Genomic DNA, 23,998 nt, shown 5'->3' with positions numbered 1-23,998 from the left:
GCAAAGAAGTAAGCAGATATATAGATCCTAGATATTTTAGGGAGAAAGAATAGCAGTAACAGAAAGTCCAGGACAAGTGCTTGGTAAAAGATGACATATGGGTTAAATCTTGAAGGTAGAATTCTAAGAGGTGGAGGCCAGGTGAGAATATATTATAAGCATGAGGGATTACCTCTATAAAATGTTACTATAAAGGCTGAGAAGCTGGGCTAAAAGATTTAGCACTGATGATTGATAAAGGAACTTCAATTAATTCTAGCCCATTTATATGAGAGAGAAGGAATATTGAGGCAGAAATTTAAAGACTATTGAGATCATTAAAAACACTCCAAATTTATGTAGTATCAGAAGGGAATATGATGGAATGGTTTAAAAATTTAAGCAGTTTCTTATCCTACCAAAACATCATATGAGATATGGTCAGCAAATAAAATGTGAAGGTCGATAAATATACAGAAAGAGAAATACACAAAAGATTGAAATCATCTTTAAAGTCATAGGTAAAGATGAAATGAAACATTGGAGAAAATGACAGGCGACTTTTGCAAGCTATCTGTAGCAATAACAGTCTGTAGGATGTGTGACAAATGACAGGCTGTGATGTCTGCATGAGTCATTGAGAATTAAATCTGAAAAATGGCACCCTAGCAACTTTGGGGTGGTTGTGGGAAGACAAATCTCCTGACCTTGGCAACAGTAGTGGAATACTAAGAGAGTTATTAGATCACAGATCAAAGACTTACAGGTCATTTTATTCAACTTCATTTTTTTTTAAATAAAGAAGGCTTAGAAAGGATCAATGACTTGTTTAAAATCACATGATACTGTTAAATTATAGTCAGATTTCAAACCCACATCTGAGTATAAATCTGAGCTGACTCTCTGTATGATAGAGAAGAACCCCCTGGCAGAGGAGTTTTGAATGGTGAGTGGGAGTCGGGAAGAAACATCTATTCTCTATGATAACTGAGCTTTAGAAGCTTATTTTGTGCTGTGGTCAGGGCAAAGTTTCCTTCAGCTTGGTCTGGTAGTCATGTTGACGTCATTGTGGCACTGTAGTGGGGTACTAAATTCTACTAGTCTTGGACTAATGGAAATTTGAGAGCCATAAAGGATTTTCTAATACTGCCCACCCCTTACTTAAAGCAGATCTTATGTGATGATGTGGAACTGTCTTTGGATTCTATGGCAAATCCACAAAGCTTTAACAAGCACCTACTGTGTGCTTTAGCACAGTCATTCTGCATGTTTGTAATATTGAGAGGCTGCACCCTTGCCTTTATACATCAAGTGATCCATCATTGCTTTCATGTTCCTATATTCTCACCTCCTAAAAGGGACATAATTGATAGAATGGAGAAGAAACAAAAACTTTCTTCTTCATAGAACTGATTGTATGACTGGTGGTACCCTGACACATGGGCTTTGTGGATTTTACACTGACGAATGTATTGTTGCAAATGCTTTTCAAACATCTCTATGATATTTTGTAGGTTTTTACACAGTGCTTTCCATTCAACATCCTTGTAATGCTTGTTATTGTACAAGTAATATTATTGTCATTTACAAGTGAAGAAACTAAGGCTAATAATTGTGAAGTTACTTATTCCCAGTAACTCAACTGGTATATTTGGTCCTGGGGGCACATTTAGGAGCATTGGGCAGAATTCCAGATAGATTTAAAGGATGTTAAAGAAAAACTTTCTGACAATTGAAGTTTTCCCAATATAGGATGGACTAGGTTTCCAGTTGTTGAATAGAAAGTAGAGGAGATTCTTTATCCTCTAGGAGGTTCAAAGGTCTCTTCAAAATTTATTTCTTTAAATCAGATTTCCTTTCATGCTGTCTACTAGATCAGACATTTCCATAAATATCTTGGGCTGAGGACCACTATGATATGGAGGTGACTTGGGATTCCAAAGCCTATCCCAGTAAAGCACCAACTGTTGTAGCTCCTATCAAGCTGTGAAGACTTTGAGTTGAGGCCCTTTTCACCTCTCACCTGGACTATTGCAACAGTCTCTTTTTTGGTTATCCTGCTTAAAATTGTTGTTATCCATTACAATTCACCCTCCATGCATTGCCAACATGATACTCCTCTGACCAAGATACTCCCTTCCTCAATAGATTGCAGTGGCTCCTTATTATCTTTGGATCAAATCTAAGCTTTTCTATTAGTATTGAAAGCTCTTAACAACTTTGCTTTATTTTATAATTTGAAGTAGATCATCTTATTAGCTTTCACACTTTCCTTGATTCCTCCAAATTCACCTTCTTGTTATTCATTACACATGACATTTCATATCCCAGTGGGTAACATTTGCCATCCCTCACGCTTGAAATATATTTTCTCCTCACCTTTGCATCTTTGAATTTCCCCTCAGCTGCAGATGTTTTTCCCTAACCAACTCAATAAGGCCTTACGTTTGTTTCATATCTGTTTTGTTCGTATCAACATATAGGTACCCATTGTCTTTATGCTAGAATATAAAATTTCTGAGGACAGAGACAATTTTGTTTTTAGATTTGTAACTCTAATGCCTAGCACATATTAATGTTAGAGCTTATTGATTGATTGGTAAGTTATGTGCCTCCCATTGGACAAAATAAATCAAGATAGCAAGTATTTAATAAACATTTACTAAACAAGAGCAACTCTTGTTTAGAGTAAGAGCAAGGACTGGAGATATATATACAAGCAAAAAAAGACCACTTTTTGAAGGAATTTACAATCTAATGGGGGAAGACAACATATAAAAAGGAGCTAAAAAATGGGGTGATGGAGAAACTTGAAGGTACATGACATGATATTGAAATTCAGAAAGTTGAACACACAGCTGGGAGGATATAAAATTTGCCCAGCTTGAGTACTTCCTCCAAATATTGGAGACTCGGCCTAGATAAATTCAGAGAATCCCATTCTCACCAGAAGCTGAGGCACAGGGCAAAGGATCCTCGTTCTACCCTTATCAAATATATGAAAACCATCTAAGGCATGGAGCTATTTTGTGGAGGAGTATCTGCATTCACAAAATTAAGAATCCTTCAAGTATTGAAAGACATGCAGATGGTAATAAACAATAATGAAAGGCATCATGGTTTAGGGAATGAAGGGATGCTTTTGGAATCATGACTACTGATCTTTATTAATTTTGTACTATGGATAAGGCATTTAACTTCTTTGAGCCATTGTAGACAGGGTTAATAATGATAATCATTATAATGTCTTTATTACCCAGCAGGATTTTTTGAGAATCAAATGGAACACATATATAGGAAGGATGGTATCTATTATCATGCTCATTAACACAGAAATAAGTGGAAATCTCCCTAAAGATATGACACACTTTAACTAATTTAAAGTACCATATAAATGTCAGTTACTACTTCTACTACCACTAGTACTGATGCTGCTACTATTATGACATAAAACTCTGACTACTACTCCATACTTCCTGTTCCTCCAAATAACTGGTTTCTATGGAAATAAATGAACGATTTATTCTTTGTGTCCAATAGTGATGCTAATGCTAACAAACAATTAAGTTGTGGGTTTACTCTTTTAGTTGGTCTTCCTGTCATGGAGTTGGGTAGAATTTGTATCAGTTCATACCTTTCCATTGGGCTGGTGATACTTTTGAAGGAGTCATGATATTCAAGGTGGGGAAGGGATCTTGAAGATCGTCCAGTCTGTTCCAGTCCTTTCATTTTAAAGATGAGAAAAATATAAATGGGGTTTATGCATCTTTACTTAGTGCATAATTAGCAATACTAAGAACTAAATATAGGTCCATTATCTCCAAATTCATGAATAGTCAAAGGCCTTCTGGTTTGAGGGGTTCTAGGAAGTGCCCTATCCCACAGAAGAGAGGATAGTTGATAGACAATTAGACAATGTTTTTGAACACTAAGGTTGTGTTATATGGGTAGAAAAATATAGATTTTAATTTCTTATTTAATATGATCATTGAATCTCATCTACTACTTCTTGGGCAGCTCTATTCTTTCAGGTTGACTAGGGAAGGTTCTCAAGTTTTAGATTCCCCAAGTTAGAGACTTTAGGTATTGGACATTCTTGAAAGAGAGAGGATAACTTATGGGATTCTTGAATCACTTGTAGTCTTGGAGAAAGACAAGGACTGCCCATATGGTACCTGTAGCTAAAGCTTGAAGTCACAGCATGGAGAATAGAAGGTGAGATTAGGACCTTCCCACCTTCCACTTCCTTGCTATTAAAATGAATCATTCAGTGTGTGTAGCTCTGATGAAAAAGGAATTGTTTATATAGCACCTCCAAGGTATCTTTATTTTCTCTTAGGAATCATACACTGATTCTTGGGAAACTGTATTCCTGCTACCCAGTAACAATGTGAGCGATTTACCCAAATTTGGGTAATCTCTAATTTAGGAATCACAAATATAGAGCCATTCCCAAGTCAATCTGTAAGGCTATCCTATTAAATCTCCCCTTTGTCATTAGAAAGCTAGATTCTGTGATCACACTTCCTAGAAAATTTAAAATGCATATATCACCCTGTCCCCACCTTAAAGTTCAGAGATATTGTCTAATTTTCTATGAATGATTTCATCTCCGTTTATATGGGTGAGCACTTACCTTTTTTTCCTATGTGTTTCTTTAAGGCATCTACCAATGTGTTCCATTTTCTATCATTGCTCAATGTCAAAGGATGGCCCCAATTGTGCCTCCAAGTTATATTCTCTTCCAAGGGTGGTTTATGAGCTTTTTGAGTATATCCTATGTTTTCTATATCTGTTTATGAGCTCTCATGAGCCATTGAGTGTCTTGTCTATATTTATATCTCTATTATTGGGTATCTTGTCTGTTTCTATATCTCGATTTTCTGGAGGTGAAGTAAGGTTTTGACATACACAATACATATGTTATTACCTTGAACACTTATGAGGGAGCTGAGGGGCCCTTCTATTCATATTTCGGTAAGCCAAGATATAAATTATTTCAAAACTTTATTTTGATATTATCTCTGGAATTACTCATGGAGTTTGGGATTAATGATCCAAAAAAGAGAAATTTACTTTTATTAGTCATTTCCCAGAATTGGACTTTATTTGGAGGAGTTCAGAGTCACTGGGTGGTCTTGGGATATAGCTTACAATTGAATGCTTTAATCATAGAACTATAGAAGTTGACAGAGACCCCCAGAAATCACTTAAAATAACTACTTTCACTCTACAGATGATGAAGCTGATATTCTTCTAAAAAGGGACTTGCTTGATATTAAATAGTACAACCAAAATTTAAACAACAATTGTCTATATATATGCTGCCTCTTCAATGAAATACTAGCTTCTTAGAAGTCAGGGGTTGGCTTTCATGGAGTTTGTATACTTCATTCCTAGTAGGTGCTTTACCCACTAAATCATTAAGCCATCTATGAGTTGTACTTGCTTGGGGGCAGCTAGATGGTGCAGTGAACAGAACATTGGCCCTGAAGTCAGGAGAATCTAAGTTCAAATCTGGTCTTAGACATGTAACTTATACTAGGTATGTACCCCTAGGCAAGTTATCTAACTCCAATAATCTTACCAAAAATAAATAATTGCTGAATAACAGATCTCAGAAACTATGAGGAATCATACAACAATTCTTAGGAAACTGTGTTCCTGTTACTCAATAACAATGTGAGTGATTCTCTTCCTAGATGTTCTGATACCCAAATGTGGGAATCTCTAATTTAGGAATCACAAATATAGAGCCGTCCCTAATTCAATCTGCAAGGCTGCCCTATTAAATCTCCCTTTTATCATTAGAGCACTTTTGTATTTTGGGGGACAATTATAAATTATCAAATAATTCAGATCAAATATACATATGTGTATATATATACATACACGCACATACATATATATGTAATTACACCTTTGAATCCCCTTTCGATGTCCAATAATTTTGGATTTTTTTTGCATATTTCTCCTTCTATCTCTCATCCTTCATGGATGTGAATAGGATGAAAGAATGAATTTAAAAACAAACAAATAAATAAACAAAAAAAGACTTTTATTCCAAAGATTTTAACTTTTTATTCCATTAATCAAGTGATTTATAAAGTAAATGTAATAAGATTAAGGAATTTGGATACTTTATGTTCTTCACTGGTATTATTTGTTGTGAATAAAAAATGATAAAGTTTTCTAGCAGGTTGGATAGACTTCCTGTTCATAAATGGAAGGATATGTACATGACTGGCATGGGATAGGAAAGCATGAATGGGTTATGATTAGCATCATGGGAGAATCAACATGGCAGTTTCACTGCATTATCTAAGTACAACTTTTTCTTATTTGTGGTAGGGAATTATGTCTGGCCTTTTTCTGTCCATATCACCTTGAGACATTTTATTAAAAGTTGTGACTTGGTAAGTACCCAAACAGGGCTAACAAGATAATAAAAAAAATATTGATTCCTGAAATAGCAAACATCCTTAGAAGCTGAAAATGTGTTGTTACTCCTCATTTGTAGTTAATATTTTATCTCATAATGGATTGTTTTGTCCAGGCTCAACCTAGAGGAAAATAACAATTTTTGCACAAGCTCTAAGGAAAGCATAACTTTAAAGAAAAAAACATATGAATTCTGCCATGGTGGACTGATACCAAAGTCATCAAGTGAGTACTTAGTATTAGCGCATCCTTCTCATCGTTATGAACCTAGGATTCAGTTAACAAGCATTTATTAAGTGCTATTATGTGCCAAGCACTAAAAGATGCTAGAGATCGATCCGGTTATGAAGTGCCAGTGGATTTACTGATGATTAGAAAAGAATTGCAAAAAATAAGTCAAAACAAAGGTCATCTTCACATACTGAATTATATTTTCTCTAGGGACTGAGATGGGAACTGGTTTATGGTTCACATCACAGCCTATAATAATGTGATTTCTCCCACTGCCAATCTTCTCTCTGCTGACGACTGAGGGAAACTTCACTTTCAGAAAAATCAGTTGTTATGTGGAAAATTTAGCCTGAGCTATAAAAAGATCCGCCATTATTTGATAACATTAAATAGAAATTGTACAGAATGACATCTTGAATTAAGCCTTTGTTTATTTCCTTTCCCTCATCTTCTATCATGTGCAGTAGAAGGCTCAATTTCTCTCTTTTTTGTCCAAGTCATTTTTATGGACATAATTAAAATGGATTTTCATCACCTTGTGCACATATTCAATACAATAGAGCCACCTTGGTTAACATTCTAGCAAAACTAGAGAATTCAGACCTTTCTTCATTCTATTTTTAAGAAAGAGCTTATTTCTCTAGCTTTTAAAGGGACTACACAAAGAACTCTATTTCTTAAGAATAAAAAAGAAATTGGAAATATTCCAATGTGATAGAATTCTTGTTTCTATGTGAACATAACTAAGGAATAAAAAATAAAAAATAAAAATGAATGGAGAGTGTTTGGCGCCTTTTGGTCCCTTTGAATAAAAAAAAAAGTCCACTGATTCAACTGGCCCAGCTGTGTTTACAGAGTTTACTGAGCACTGCAGCTGCAAATGCTAAGGAAGACTAGATTTGAAAAGTTCACTTGAATGGAAAATTCTCTTGATTCTGGGAACTTAATGATTTTTTAAAAATCCTATTGTTTGGAAGGTACATTTAGGTCATTACACATTGGAGCCCTGGAGGAGGTGGAAGAGGTGAACAAACCTGATTTCCTTGTCAATCCTGAGAAATATTTCGGGGAAAAACCAGAGGAGGGATGCCCTAAAAACCAAGACATTGCCTCATTTGCAGAAAGTAAGTTTCCCATTCTTATATCATTGTTATTCTCTTCAGGATGCCCTCGTCATTAAAAAGGGAGAGAAATAAAAGTAAGAAAACAATTGATTCATAGCAATGTGGGTTAAGGTGAAATGGGATGCAAAGTCAGATGCTAAGACAGCTCAGGCTGCTGATGCATGCTTTCTGAAAGGGTAGCCAAGGGCCTGTTGAACCATGCTGAGATTTGAGGCAGAAACATTTTATTTGGCAACTTTTCAGAAGTCAGGACTCTCTGAACATTTCTTATTATGATTCTGCCATTGATAAGCCATCTTCTCCCAAATAACCTTAATTAATTTTCAAAACCTAGTGGACCAGAGAAGAAGAAATGCCAAAAGAGAAAGCCAAAGACTGGTTTCTGATCTTCTGATCTTGTTCTCATCATGTCAGATGTTATTTCTAGAGAATACTTAAGGGAATATTTTGAAGCATTGTACCCTACTAGTAGAGAAGTGTGATGATAGGATAAGAAAGCTCAATTTAGAAAATAGAAGTAACTTTTTGAACATTCTGACAAAAGATATATCTGAAAGAAGATGTTGATTTTCCTTAGAATTCAAAGTTCTCTTTCTTTCCTCTTACATGTGGAACTCCAGTTGAGTTTCAAAAGAGGAAGACAATAGTTGCTATGTAATGATGGAAAGTTCAAGATCAGAGGTGTCAAACTGCTGGTCAGCAAAACTTCTGAGTGAAGCAGATTAAAATAGGATTGGGAAATGTTTAACAAAATGAATAAATAACAGAGATAATATCACCATGGGGTTTTAAACATTTCCAAGTACATAGTAAGCAATATAAGAGGTTTCAATATAAAATCATGATTTTTGTATTTTAGTGTTTACTTTAACAAATGTAATAAATACTACACCTCATTTTCAAAGATAAATGCTTTCCCACACTTCCTTCTAAATTTTCTTTTGGTTTCTGCTATGTATTTTTTTCTTTTTTCCTCCCTACCCTGCCCGAGAAATCTACCACTACACAAATATGTATATGCGTGTGTGTGCATGTGTGTATATATATATATATATATATATATATATATATATACACATATATATGTATGTATATATGTTTTGCATATATGTATGTAGGAATTAATGCATTTTGTTATTAATTTTTTTAGTAGTTTAATTGGGGTGGATTGAACATATTAATTCTTTTAGGTAAAAGGGTTGTTTTTATTATACTGGCTCTGTCTATTCATGAAAAATAAATTTTTTTTCAATTATTTGAATCTGACTTTATTTGTAAAATATTTTGTAATGATAATCATGTAGTTCCTGTGTCTGTTTTGGTATGTACTCTCAGGTATCTTATACTATATACATTTTGAATGGGATATCTTTTACTGTCTCTTCTTTGATATAGAAAAGCTGGTGATTTATTTTATATTCTGTTACTTTGCTAAAATTGTCAATTGTTTCCACTAAGTTTTTAGTTGAATCATTAGTGGAATTTTCTAGGTATATCATTCTATTGTCTGCAAAAAGAAATCATTTATTATTTCATTATCCAATCTGATGTCTTTGTTCTCATATTGCTCTTGATAATATTTCGAATACAACTTTGAATAATATTGGTGACAATGGGCATCCTTATTTCACTCTTGATTTATTGGGAAAGCTTCTAGCATATCCCCATTATAAATCAGCCATGCTGATGGTTTTAGGTGGATGCTTCATACAATTAAAAAATATATATCCATTGCTATAAACCTATGTTTTCAAATGTCTTCAATAGCAATGAATATTGTATTTTATCTAAAACCTTTTCTGCATCTATTATTGTAATTATATATTTTGAGACTTTTGTTAATGATATAACCAATTATAGTTAATTATAGTCAATAGATTTTCTTATGTTATACATTCCTGGTATAAATTCCATTTGGACACAATGTATAATCTTGTTAGTAAATTATTGCAGTCTCCTAGCTCATATTTTATTTAAGGTTGTTGTATCTATATTCATTAATGAAATTGATCTATAATTTTCTTTTTTTTAAAGCTCTTTCAGGTTTAAATATCAGGACCATATTAGTTTTATAAAGGAGATTTAGTAGAACTGCTTCTTTGTGTATTATTCCAAATGATTTATTTAATATTGGAGTTATTTGATCTTTAAATGTGTGGTAGAATTCACTTATAAATACATCTGGATTTGAAGCTTTTTTCTTAGCTTTTTCATAGTCTGTTCAATTTTTTTCCAAAAATAGGTTTATTTTGATAGTTCATTTCCTCTTCTGTTATTCTAGACAGTGTATCTATATAGAGATATATTTATATCTCCATAAATACATGTATATAGTAAATTTTCTTCCCTTTCATTCAAATTGTTAAATTTATTGGCATCTAATTGGGCAAAATAACTTTGCAACTGCTTTGATTTATCTTCATTAGTAGTATTTCTACTCTTTTTATTTTTAATTCTAATGAATTTTTCCTTTGAAAAAAATCATACAAATTAATCTATTTTATTGTTTTTGTAATAGAATCAAGTTCTAGTTTTATTTACTAATTCAATGTTTTTGTTACAATTTTATTACTCTTACCTTTAATATTTATAATTTACAATTCAGTATTTAATTGGAAATTTTTAATTTGTTCTTTTTCTAGCTTTTTAAAATGGCATACCCTATTTATTAGTCTGCTTTTTATTTTATTACTAGAAGTGCCAAAAGATAAACATTTTCCTGATTACTACTTTTTCTATGTTTGCTCCTAATGTTGATTCTTTTTAATGAAATTATTTTTCTAAGATTTGTTCTTTAACCCATCATTCTTTAAGATTCACTTTATTCTCCAATTAGTTTTTAATTTGTTTCCATGGCCTCTTATTGAATATACATATTTTATATTGTGATATGAAAATGATGCATTTAATATTTATGATTTTCTCCATTTATTTAACTCTAAAGGTTTTATGATCTAATATGTGTTCAATTTTTATAAAGGTACCATGTACTACTGAGAAAAAGGTGTTTTCCTTTCAGTTATTTTTTTCTTATGTGGATTATTGATCAGTTTTGAGTTATTGAAAATCTTATTGAGAGTGTCCAGCCATATTCAGGATTTTAATGAAAAAGTGTTGTTTGCCTCCTGGAATATCTGGAGGTCCTCGTTATACATAAAGAATCCTTCCATTTATACTCTATATGGACACCTTTCATGCCAATGGTGAACACTTTGGCAAGTAGATATCTCCATGTTTTATGCCTCACATGATACTAATAATTAGAATATCACTTTGAAAAGTCACTTTTAAAATCTATTATCTTAATTAAAAAAAAGCTTACATGTTCTTAACATTTAAATGGGAGATACCCTGTTAGGGGAGAGCTTTTACGTGCATTTTGCTTTACTGGGTCTTACAAATTTTTTTATTGGAGCACGATGATATAATGGGAAAAAATACTAGATGGAACCAGAAAATCTGGGTTTGAATCCCACTTATTAGCTGAATTTTAATGAGCAAATTATTTAACCTCAAAGAGATTGTTTCCTCATCTGCAAGTTCCTTGCACTTCCTATCTTATAGAATTTTGAATTAAACACACTTAAAACCTTAAAGCACCAAATTAACTGCAGTATTATTATTAGTAGTAAAAAGAACCCCAATTAATACAGAGGGATCTTGCATTCTCTATATTTTTCAATAAATTTAACTCTTCTGTGGAGATGTGATCTGCCATAGAAAATAATCCATAAAACTCTTACTGTTCTTTTTTCTTATCTCCATTAATAATTCTCTGCATATATGGAGTGGTCATTTTTTTCTTTGTTTCAAAAATGCTATGGAAATGAGAAAATAGGTTTACATGCTATTTGTCACTGATATCTTCTCAGTCACCTTGGGGGCAAAAGAGCTATCCATTCATCTTTCCATTTAAAAAAAAATCTTGAAAACAAACTTTTAAAATTGTATTACCTTCACAAATTTCTTCTTTGAATACTAGACCAAGTCAAACTACTCTCCATTTAATTTTCTTAAATATTTATATTTCCTTATAGAATTCTGGGAGGATTGAATTGTTAGAATCCCAATGTGGATTCTACTGTCACTGTTGACAAGAATTTACTCTTTTAAATATACCGGCAAGAATCTTCCATTGTTGGTAATATATATTGTCTTATTTCTGGTTTCCCTTCTAAATGCTCTAGTGATGGGTTTGATGAGTTATATGCCAAGGATTTGAAATACTCTTTTTTCTCCATTATTTTTTCCTTATGTCTTATGAAATGATACTGCTTATAATTATGTATAATCTTAACCTGTAATGTTTGGAAAATCAACTGGTACTTTAATGTGTCGTCTTTGGCTGCCATAGCTCTCCTTTGGTAGGGAGATAAAGCAAGTGCAGATTTGAGGTGGATTCTGGATTCTTGTCCTATAGATTGTAATCTTGGTTTTGTTCTAATTAAACTTCCCTTAAACTGAAGATATTCCAAATCAATGCCTTCACTTTTACCCATTTTCTATTTTTTAAATGATTAACAGCTTATTTAAATAAATGGTTTGATGTAACTTTTAACTGGAATCATTTTTATCCTTTTATTTTGGTGTTGATTTTTTGACACCTTCTATAATTAATGATAGATCTGAATGCCTACAAGCAATTGACGATGGACAAGCCAACAAGCATTTACTAAGCATATACTGTATAATAAGCAAGGCACTAAGTGCCAGGGATAGAAAGAAAGAAAAAATGTTTCTGAAATATTTTCTACCTCAGAAACCACTGTTTTTTATAATCAATTAAATGCTTGTAGATATTTCTAAAAAATAAGTTAATGGTATGCATGGCTTTCCAGCTCCCTTTTTGAATAAAGTATTCATGTTATGTAGGTAAATAGCTTCTTAGGCATACAGAAACTTTATCTTCCTTTATTTCTTAATATTGAACAATGTTTTCCAACATAATCAATCATTCTTGCCTGTGCCACCTTTCCCACTGAAACTACTACATTTCACCTTAGTGTAATATGATTTATCTTCCTCTGTATAGCCAATCTCCCAGCATCTCAAGCTCTAGATTTATAAAGATTCAGTTCAATTTTCCTTCTCCTTCTACTATCTCCTTCAACACACTTGCCCCCATTATAATTCTTGGGCTCAAGATACCTTCTCTCAGAAGTTGTTGTTAAGACTCTCATAATGTAAGTAGAGATACATAGGTTATGTCTTGATGTCCATATATATAGGTAAAAGGGTCCTCAGATTCCATATAAACACCAAAAGAACAATACATGATGGGTTATGGCACAGTGCCTTTATTCCACTCAACAAGAAGTGTAAAATCCTTTTAAGGATTCAGAGTAGACCATAAATAGTCAAAGTGATTCAAGCTCTTTCTTCAGGGTGTCTCATGTTTCTCCAGAGCCTGTGTAATCCTCCAGATTCTTCTTACCATCTCCCCAGGCTTTAAAATTCCTTCAGAAGTATAACAAACTTTGAATTTCTTGTAACATAAATCCTAAAATTCTGTCTCCTTCAGGAGGTTTTCAGTTTAAAATTGTCCAGACTTCTTTAATTCCCCTTCAAAGGGAAATGGGGTTGCTAGACATGCATTTCATTCCTGATCAGACCTACTTGTTTCCATAATTCATAGTAGGAATAGAGGAGAATAAAGTTTAGTTTATTCAGTCCACATCATGACCCAGAATTTCTTACTGTTCCTCTTCTTTGGGGAACATATGAACCATTCCCTCCTCCCAAAGAGGCTGATTCTATCCAGAACTCCTTTTCTTTTGCTAGAAGGCTAATCTAGAAACTCTAGGATTTAGACTGCTAAAGAAACAACCGCAATGCTAGTAGTGCCTAGGAATTCTTCCCCTTCCCCATCTCTAGAAGATTGGAGTTTAGGAAATCTTCTTGTTTAGATATGAGATTTCCTTTTTCGTAACTGCCATAGTCAAGCTATGAATACATGATTGAAAGAGAAACAATTATTAAGTAATAATACTACATATCAAGCACCTAATTCAGTACTGGCACTACAAATACAAAAATGAAAAATCCTTTTCTTTAAGGATGTAATGTAGATGACAGATGGAGGACAGGGATGGCGGGGTATGATCTTGGGAAGTCACAGTGACAGTGAATAGAACAGGAGGGAAGTCAATTGACACGCTTTTTTCATAGGTACATGCAAGAAATTAAAGTCATCTCATGGTTGAGGGCATATGTAACTCTCATGTACCTATATCCCAAAGTTGTCATTTGTAGTTCTGTTTTGATCTGAGACTCCTTTTCCAGGGCCCAAGATAACTCTTGGTTCTGTCCAGTACTGGTTTGTTTTCCTAAAAGGAAAAGAAGAAAGAAGATGATCCAATCTCACAAAAGTGAGTGTTTTCTCCCCACAACAATTTGGCATAAGCAATTAATACTCAGTCATGGAGACCAAGTTTCTATGAGAAATAGTATCCTGCACATGCAAGATGCAAAGTCCAGGGCAAAGACTCACTTCCCTATAAATCCCTATCAACTCCCTTCATCTAATCTATATCTACCTCCTTTAAGAGACCTTTTCTCATTTTCTCTTTCTTAATGTCTCCCATTATTTTCTATTTATTTTTTGTACATAACCCGAATTGATTTATCTGTGAACATATTGCGTACTAATTATGAAATGTAAGCTTTCTTGGGGTATGGATTCCCTCCTTTTTCTATTTGTTTCCCAAACATACACCATAGTGTCTGAAACATATTAAACTTTAATAAATGCTTGTTGATCACTGTTCTTCAAGAAAGGCTACTATTCTCTTCATAATGGTCTTTTTGTATAAGTTCCTTATGAGAACTGAAAGACTAGTTCCCCAAATGGTCTGAGATTAGCTAGTGTTTCCTATTAACTTTGGATTTGCAGTGGATCCCTTTCTTTCATTTGCCTCTCATAATCTTGGAGCTATTCTTCTATTTAGCAGTGACTTTTTTCTGTCTTCCCATTTCCTTTTTTTGCAAGAATGTCAAAATTTATATGGTTTCAGTTCCTTCAGGAGTATATAAACGTTTGGCTTTGGACAAAAATCTCTCATTTAGAGTAACTGAGAATTAAATTAATGCTTATTAATGCTCTGAAGACTAAGCCATAATTTTCAGGAATCCCTCTCCCCCAACTCAATCAACACTAGTAGCTTATTGTTACTTTCAGGATCAAATGTCAAATACTCCATTTGTTTTTTATAGTCCATCATACATGGCCCAATCCTACTTTTCCCATATCCTTACACAATATATCCTAGCACATGCTCTATCGTCTAGGTCCACTGACCCCCTTCTTGTTCCTCACATGAGACACAATCATATTGGGCCTTTTTCTTTGCTGTTCCCCATACCTATAACTCACTTTCTCCTTATCTCTATCTCCTAGCTTTCTTCAGGTACCGAGGACTTTTTAAAGAAGTCTGTCTCCATTCTTTTTTCATATTACTTACTTTCCTTTAAGTTTATGACAATTAATTTCATACATATATGTATATGTGTTATACTATATACATAAGTTTATGTATGTTTCTGAGAGAGAGAGAGAGAGAGAGAGAGAGAGAGAGAGAGAGAGAGAGAGGGAGGGGTAGGTAATATTTCATAGCTTTCATAACATGGATTTCCCTATGCTCAAAATCCTTAGACAGTTGAGGAAACATTGACTCTAGTTTTAGGCTAGACTTTTAGGGCTTAAACTGTATATCCTTTGACCTAGCGACACCTCATTCCTAAGTCATTTTTCATTTGTCTGACTCTTCATTGACCTAATTTGGGATTTTCTTGGCAAAGGTTCTAAGAATGCTTCGCCATTTCTTTCTCTAGCTCAATTTACATATGAGTAAACCGAGATGAAGAGGGCTAAATGACTTGCCCAGGGTCATATAGCTAGTAACTGTCTGAGACCAGATTTAAATTCAGGAAGGTGAGTCTTGCTGACTCCAGGCCCCACACTCTATGCATTATGGTGCCACCTACTTGCCTCTATATGTACTTCATTCCTATACTTTCTTTATAGATAATTTGACTTCAATTTTTACCTTTAGAACTTCAGGATAAGTCCACTGATTTATGAGACATTATAGATTAGGAAAATAATATGATCCAAGCAAAAGCTGGAAAGCAAAGGGAGCAGAAAGGGTCAAGAAAACTCTGAAGAAATCATTTTTATTTGATATATATGAAGCAATCATATTTATATTTATATAATGCTTTGAGATTTTCAAGTCAATGATCATTGACTCATTTTAACCTCACAGCAACTTTTTCTGGTCTAATTATTCCCATCTTATAAATGAGAGGTCTAAGTTTCAGAGAGATGTGAAATGATTTAGCTAAGGCCACACAGTCAGTGCATGAGGCAGCCAAGGTCTTTTGTGGTCACCATGTCATATTGCTTCTCTATTCCACATGAAACAGTAAGATCAAATCAGTTCAGCAGGAACCAGCAAAGTGAATCTGAGGCAGATAAGTGATTAGATCAACACACAGGATACTCTCAGTTAGATGGCCTGCTTTGGTTTACAGACCTTTCATTCTATAAAAATCAACTTCATTCCATAAACATTTACTAAATGTCTACTAGGTGCCAGAATTGTTCTAAGCTCCAGAGATGCACAGACAGAAATAACCACTAAAACCACTGAGGAACCTCTCCCTAGAAAGGGAACAATTACAGTTAAAGAGGTGATTCCCAATGGCAAAGCAATTTGTTTTTCCCAGCAGGATTAAAGGGGCTGCTATATTTTAATTATTTGCAGTTTAGGGTAAATCTCAGCACAACTTTGTTAAATAATTTCCTCTCTTGGATTTCCTTCATATTTAATAATCAGAGACAACCCATCCTTACCTCCATAAGGCCAAGAGAAGTTCAATGGTTGGTATAAGATCACCAGACTAGTAAATAGAAACTGTAGCTCTAAATACAGGGTTCTTTCCACTGTTACCTTACTTTACCACAATTTTTTTTTTGACTATCAGAACTTCAAGTCATTTCTTTTCATTTCATTTGCAAGAATCCAATCAAGCCACATAAGACTGAAGTACTATTACCCAGGAGGATGGGTGCATTCTTGTTGGACAAAGTATTGGGAAGAATTTTAATGAAGGAGGTTCTCAAGAGAAAGGCTTTCTAGGGATAGACATAACATCAATAAAAGCAGGCTTGAGATGGAAATTAGCAGTTGGACACTTTGGCTTTAATCCCCCTTGGAAATGTAACATGCCGATATGTGGATGCTCTCTTGGTGAAGTCTGACACTAGACTGGCTTGGATAGCTCCTCGTAAATTTTGAAGGTGTCTTGTGCTCCAAGAATTGATCTGATGAAATTATGCTTTCCATTTATAGTGTGTCTCTGGAAACTAAGAATCACCAGCTCATTCCTTGAAGCTGTAGTTCTTTACATTTGTAGGATCAGCAGAGAAAAAGATTGGACTCCATTCAACTCCTGACTCTGGTACTTTCTGACTTTATCAACTCAGATGGGTAGAAGATGCATAGATATGGGCAGAATAATACTTGTAGTACCTACCAATTAATAAAGACTCAAATGAGCAAATGGATATAAAGTGCTCATTAAAAAAATACCACAGAAATATCAGCCACTGTTATTTTTAAGTTCACCATATCTTTCTAAAATATTTATTAAATGCTTGCCCTGGCCAGTATTGCAAAGCTGGTAAAGTCTGCACGTGCCAGTTCTGGTGACAGAATTCAGGCATAAGTCAACATATTCATTCTCTGACCTAACTCACTTACCCCAATCTGTCCTTGAACCAGTGAGCATCAGTTCTCTGAAATGGGTCAACACCATGCAGCTTGAACTCTCTTGGGGACTTAGGAGTAACTCTACTATGTGGGAACCCACTTCCCTACTGTATCATACTTAGTATACTCTACTATAACTCATATAGTATACTGTCCTATAAGTCTAGTTCCTAGCTGTGTAATTTGGGTTGTTCAGTTGTTTTCAGTCATGTAGGACTTTTCATAATCCCATGGACCATACTGTCCATGTGATTTCTTCTTGGCAAAGATAAAGGAAGGGGTTGCCATTTCTTTCTCCAGTGGATTAAGACAAACAGAGGTTAAATGACTTGCTCAGAATCACAAAGCTAATAAATGACTGAAACTAGATTTGAACTCGGGAAGAGAAATCTTCTTAACTCCCAGAGCTAATGAGAAGAGTCTGTCTCTCTGATTCTAGGCCCAGCATTCTATCCTCTCTTTCCCCATATGTTCCTGGTACAGAAAATATACTAGAGCGAATGCTTTGAATTATTTAGCTGGGAGCAAGATAGTAACTCAGTACAAGAAAGAAGGACGGATCTCATCCAAGGAGTCCCATGGTAGAAGTCGTTAGTAAGGCAAGCTGAAAAGCAGAGATGAGAAACAGCCAGCTTCTGCTACATGCTTGCAACTTCAGTCTCTGTCTCTCTGTCTCTCTCTGTGTCTCTCTCTCTGTCTCTCTCTCTCTCTGTTTCTGTCTGTCTTTCTTTGTATCTGTTTCTCTATGTGTCTGTGTCTTTCTCTTTTTTCGGTCTCTATCTCTCATTCTGGTTTTGTCATTCTGTCTTTCTCTGTCTCCGTCTATCATTCTGTTTCTGTCTCATTCTGTCTCAAAAAAACATTCTTTTTGTTTCTCTGTGTCTCTGTGTCTCTCTGTATCATCTCTCTCTCTTCCCTTCCCTCCATCCTTGCCTCCTTCTCTGTGTGTTATTTCTCTCTCCCCTTCCCTCCCCTTGCCTCATCTCTCTTTCCCCCTCCCTCCCTCCCTCCTTCCTTCTGTGCCTCCCTCTCTCTCTCTGCCATCTCTCTCTCTCCTTCCTTCCTTTTTTCCTCCCTCCCTGCCTCCCTTTCTCCCTTCCACTCCTCCTCCTTCCTCCCCCTCTCATTCTGCTTCTGGCTCTCTGTCTGTCTTTCTGTCTCTATCTCTGCCTCTGCCTCTGTCACCCCAAATGAAATTGAACAAAAACAAAGAGCTAGGAAGTGAAGCCATCCCTGCCCCTCCTCTACCTTTTTGCATTTTTATACCTATTTGCCTGCAATCCTGTCTTAGGTTTTGTGCCTATTGCACCCATCACAAAATCTCACCGATTCCCTTCACATCCTTTTCTATTTGGATATTATATCACCTGCCACCTTCCATCCTCTCTAACCCCAACTCACCCACCTTGGATAAGCTCTCTTGGGGCAGGACTAGTTTTCTTCATCCTTGGTTTTCTTCACTTCCTCAGGGCTTGGCATAATACCTGGCACATAGCAGGCTGCAACATGTGCTTATTTTCCAGCATTGGCTTCCCAGCTCTTAGAATATTGCCCATGGATTTGTGTTTTTTTCCCCTGATATTTTCACTCAAACTGCTCTTTTCTTCACAAAGAGTAACCACTGGATTAAAATTTCATTGCTAGAAAAGATTAAAAATTACAATTATTCATGCATTTTCGATACTCATATCACTCTAATCTGCAGTTAGTCCCAAGTTTAACATTAATTCATACAATATGAAAGATTGTGGTAAGTGAGAGATTATTTGGGAGTTGTATAGTCCAGAAGAGAGGAAATTTGTCTCATTGCTACTTAGTCTTTGAAACCATAACTCGTGGAACCTGGGACAATTTGCAGATGCTTTCTTTTCCCTCTGGACCTTTTTAGGTCCCCCTCCCTCTAATACTGAATATTCCTTCTCTACTCCATTTCCTGCTTTTGAAATTAAAAAGGATCCTTCATACTCTCTCTATGGTTTTCTAACTGTCCTTATTAGGTGGTTAAACAGCATGAAGTTTCATGTGTTTTATTCCCATATCTGAAACCTATTGAGACCTCGCTCTTGGTCATGCTTTGTCAAAGGATTCCTGAGAACCTCTTGAAAGTTTTTCAGGATAGAGAAAATAGTGTGTTTGGGGTGTCCCCAAGTAATCCAATTTTTGAATGAAATATATTTGCCTAGATTAAGTGATTTCCCCAAGTTAACTAGGCAGTATGAGAAGATTGGTCTAGATCAGGACTTCTTAAACTTTTAAACTCTTGACTCTTTCTCAGCTGAGAAATTTTTACATGACTCTGGGTATAAAGATATATAAAATAAGTATACAAATCAAAGACTTACTGATAATCATAATTCTATAACCCCACATTCATTTGCAGGATCCCATATGGAATCATGAACCTCAGCTTTAAGAAGCTGGGGGTCTAGATCTGAAGTTCTTAACTTGATTAGATTTTGGGGGATCCATGGAATTGGATAGATAAAAAACAAACAACATCTTCATTTTGACATAATTCTATGAGTTTTATTTTATGCATTAAAAAAACCTTTTGTGATGGGGTCCATAGGCTTCACTGGATTGTCAAAGAATTCCATGATACAAAAAAGGTTTAGAAGTTTTAAAGTCTAAAGGGTCCCTTAGGGGCTTCCAGTTCCATAATTATGATGCTATGATCTGAATGCGTAGCAGGTCCAAGGTAATTAGAGCTGACATTTATATACCACTTTATAAATATCAACTCATGTGATTCCTTAAAATGGCCCTTTGGGCACTAAAGTTGTTATCTACATTTTTTCAGATGAGGAAATAGAGGAGCTAAATGCTTTAGCTCATGGGCACACAACTACTAAATGTCAAGGGTGAAATTTCAATCGAGTTCTCATTTCACTCAATGCTCAGTGCTTTTTTCCACTTTGCAACTTCTCAGACTGTTAGGGTTAAGAAAAATACAAGACGAGTCTAGAATGCTTAAGAGAACTGGTTTTGTACTTTGTATTAAGCTGTGTATTTAGAAAATGGGTGTTCCATTGGCAGCTACTGTTAGCCAATTGGATTGCAAACACAGAAGTTTAGAATAGTTGACCAATGGTCAAGCTTTCACTGTCAATCAATGAATAATCACTTACCTACTATGTGGCAGACATTAATGAGTGCTAGAGATATAAAGAAAAATATACAATCTTTTGCTTCAAGGAAATCACATTCCATATTACATGTATATAATGAATAAATACAAATGTCTTTCTCTCTCAAACTGATTTTTTAATGAGGTAAAAGAGGTCATTTTGTGCCATTTGTTACCTACCTGTAATCACTGAATAGGTATTGCCTTGATCAAACTGAAATCTGGGAAAGACCTTAGTTTAAAAAGGCCGAGCTCTCCCACTGCATCTGGGGCCATCTCCAGTTGCCTTGATTTATATCTTGACACTGGACTCAAATGGCTCTGGAGGAGAAAGTGAGGTTGTTGACTTTGTACAGCCTTGCCTTACTTAAATCCAATTCACTTGCAAGTCATGACATCATGTTCCTGATGCCATGGTCTTCTTCAAGAATAAAGGACAAAGAATGAATGAATGATAAATACAAAATAAATATATAGTAGTTAGGGAAGAAGTTGGGGAAGGATTTATATTGGAGGAAATGAGGACATGCTGAAGAATGACATGAGAATATGAAAAATGAAGGAGAGGACAAGGAAAAGGAAGAAGATGAAGAAACACTACTCCTAGCAGCAGCAGTGGTAGTAGTAGCAGCAGCAGTAGCAGTAAGAGTAGTAGTAAGCATAGTAGTAGTAGTATAGAAGAAGGAGGAAGAGGACAAAGGAGGAGTCTAGGGAGAAGAAGGAGGAAGAAGAAAAAAAGGAGGAGGGAGAGAAGAAGAAATAGAACAAGAAGGAATAAGGAGGAGGAAGAAGAAGGAGGAGGAGGAGGAGGAAGTAGTAGTGATGATATTAGTAGTACTAGTAGTAGTACTAGTAGTAATAGCAGCAGCAGTAGTGGTAGTATAGTGATATTTCATCTTACCATCTGTTCTGCCTTTATATCCTTCAGATTCCCCAACAATATCATCTAACCATTGACCCAGCCTAAGGAACTCTTGCTTTATCATCTGCTTCTTTGCTGGTTCCATAGGACTTCTAGTCTTTCCCATTAGTTCTCTAGCTGAATTTTCTTTTATATTTTGATATCCCCAATTAGAGTATGAATTCCTTGTAACCAGAGAGACGATCTAGCTCATTCTATTAGTAGCCCTAGTCACTGGCACATAACAAGTACTTACTAAAAGATTTTTGATACATTTATTTATTTCTGTAAGTGAAAGTCTTCTAATAAAGTCTTATTTCAATTTCTCATCAGGTGATCTTGGATTTTTCCAAATCCTATGGCATTAGGATTGCTAGGTAGAATAGTGTAGGGCATGGAATCAGAAAGATCTAAATTTGGTTTCAGAATCTTACTAGCTGCGTGACTTTAGACTACTCCCTTAACGTTGTTTGCCTCAGTTTCTCATGTTAAAATGAGCTGGAGAAGGAAGTAATAAGCCACTCTAGTATTTTTGCCAAGAAAATCCCAAATGGGGTCATGAAGAATTGGACATGTCTGGTACCTTGAACTTGGTATAGGAGCTCACATTTAGGAATTAGAATAACTTCAGGTGGAAGACAGGATGTCATAATAGAAAGAATCCTCAATCTAAAGGCAGAGAACATGAACTCAAGTTCCTGCTCTAATTCGGTAACTTTTAGGCAAGGAGATTTTCCTCTTTAGTTCTCAGTTTCCTTATCTAAAAAAGGAGGAGGTGAGTTCATGTCAGAGGACCCAAGATGAAACAGGCTGCCCATCTTCAGACAAAGGGGTGATGGACTTAAGGTACTAAATGAGACATGTATTTGGGCATTGCCAGTGAGGAAATTTGCATTGCTTAGGTGCATTATTTATCATAAATGATCTTCCTTTCCCTTTTCTTCTTCTTCCTTTTCTTCTCTCTTCTCACCCTTTTTGACTAATGCATCTCCTAGAACCAGTGGTGAAAATCTTGTGATCTATGTCAAAGGTAGACATTTTTGCACTGATGAAACATTGGGTTTTTTTGAGGTATCAAAAATAATAGATGCTCAACTGGGGTAAAGTGCATTGATTCATGTAACCATAAAGTAAGAAGTAGAAATAGAACGAAAGATCTAAGTTTCTTCTTGAATGCATAGTACATTTTCTACATTCTCCCATGGCAACCATGGGATCCATCCCTGGGGATAATCTGCACTTTTTTTTTTTTAAGAGAACACATATCCAAACAGATCAGAGTCTTTTTAAAGATGTGATTGCACTAGGCATTCATTTGGCCATGCAAACATTCAAACCATAGTTTGATTACTTTAATTGCTTTACTTCTATAAAGGATAATTTGTTTTTAGTTTTTTATGAGTCCTTGATAGCATCAAGTAGATTGAAAAGAATAAAGTTGGAATGGACTAACTCTCTTATTTCCCTACTCTTTAATAGCAGATCTTTGTATCATGATGAAGGCAAATTCAAAAAAAAAATTAGTTGTGTGGAATTTAGAATGCAAATGAAAATTAAATAGCAGAAGTTTAGAGACAATATCCTTAAGGCCAGTTTTTCCTCTCAAATTATGTAAAAGCCAAAAGGTCTTTGTTTCAAGTATAATTTGGTGTTTTTGTTATCACTGTTTAATTTTTCCCAGGCTTCTTACCCGACTATAATTTTCAAGTGAATTTTCTCATCGCTTTTGTAGCATTGAGAGCAGCATTTGATGAGAAAAGTCTGTTCCCCAAAGAAATCCTGGATCGGGAACGAAAAGCCAAGCAATTATGCCAGCAAACCTGCAGTAGAGGAAAGATAAAAAGAATTCGGAAGCAAATATCATTGAAAGAAAAATAAATCTTTTGTTACAGGAGGTAAGAGGGTTACTACACAGAAACTTTATACACATGCAAACACACATAGAGAAAAGAATCCAGAAGGCTAATATGTCCTACTACCTGGATATTGACAAAAGGTATTTCTTTTTGTTGATTTTGTTATATTTGTGGTGCTTTTTACCCATCATCCTTTGTTCCTACTAGATACTCTGTAAGAAATTTGATGGAAGAAAGGGGGAAAATATTTCATTTGGGGTATTTTAGGTTTGAGTATCAAGATATGCAAAAAAACACTGGATTTTCCACTACAAATATCCAGCTAACCTTTAAACAGCTGTGGTTCTCATTGCTTTTGTGATCTGAGCATTTCATCAGGGTTTATTTTCATTATGAAAAATTCATTTAGCTTACAATAAAAATAACTATATGATGCTTGAAAGTTCACCAAAGAGCCATAAATATATGTATATATATATATATATATGGTGTTCCAAAAGTTTTAGTACAGTTTTAAGCTTGAATAGTCATATTATTTAGCTATTATAATATTATTTTTATTATTT

The 23,998-nt window shown here is 34.9% G+C and overlaps 1 protein-coding gene across 1 annotated transcript in view; it reads left to right on the top strand.

Moving 5' to 3' along the window:
* The window catches only part of WDR49 (WD repeat domain 49), a 138,285-nt gene extending 114,820 nt beyond the window's left edge, over positions 1 to 23,465 (top strand). The window contains exons 15-17 of the mRNA XM_031961115.1: positions 6,536 to 6,645; positions 7,629 to 7,775; positions 23,309 to 23,465. Coding sequence (XP_031816975.1) covers positions 6,536 to 6,645; positions 7,629 to 7,775; positions 23,309 to 23,454 — 403 coding nt within the window. The 3' untranslated portion in view covers positions 23,455 to 23,465. The remainder of the gene's footprint in view (positions 1 to 6,535; positions 6,646 to 7,628; positions 7,776 to 23,308) is intronic.
* The last annotated feature ends 533 nt before the right edge of the window (positions 23,466 to 23,998 follow it).

The sequence above is a fragment of the Sarcophilus harrisii genome, chromosome 3 (genome assembly GCF_902635505.1).
Source record: "Sarcophilus harrisii chromosome 3, mSarHar1.11, whole genome shotgun sequence".
Classification (NCBI taxonomy): Eukaryota; Metazoa; Chordata; class Mammalia; order Dasyuromorphia; family Dasyuridae; genus Sarcophilus; species Sarcophilus harrisii.
This window is presented reverse-complemented; position numbering and strand designations above follow the sequence as displayed.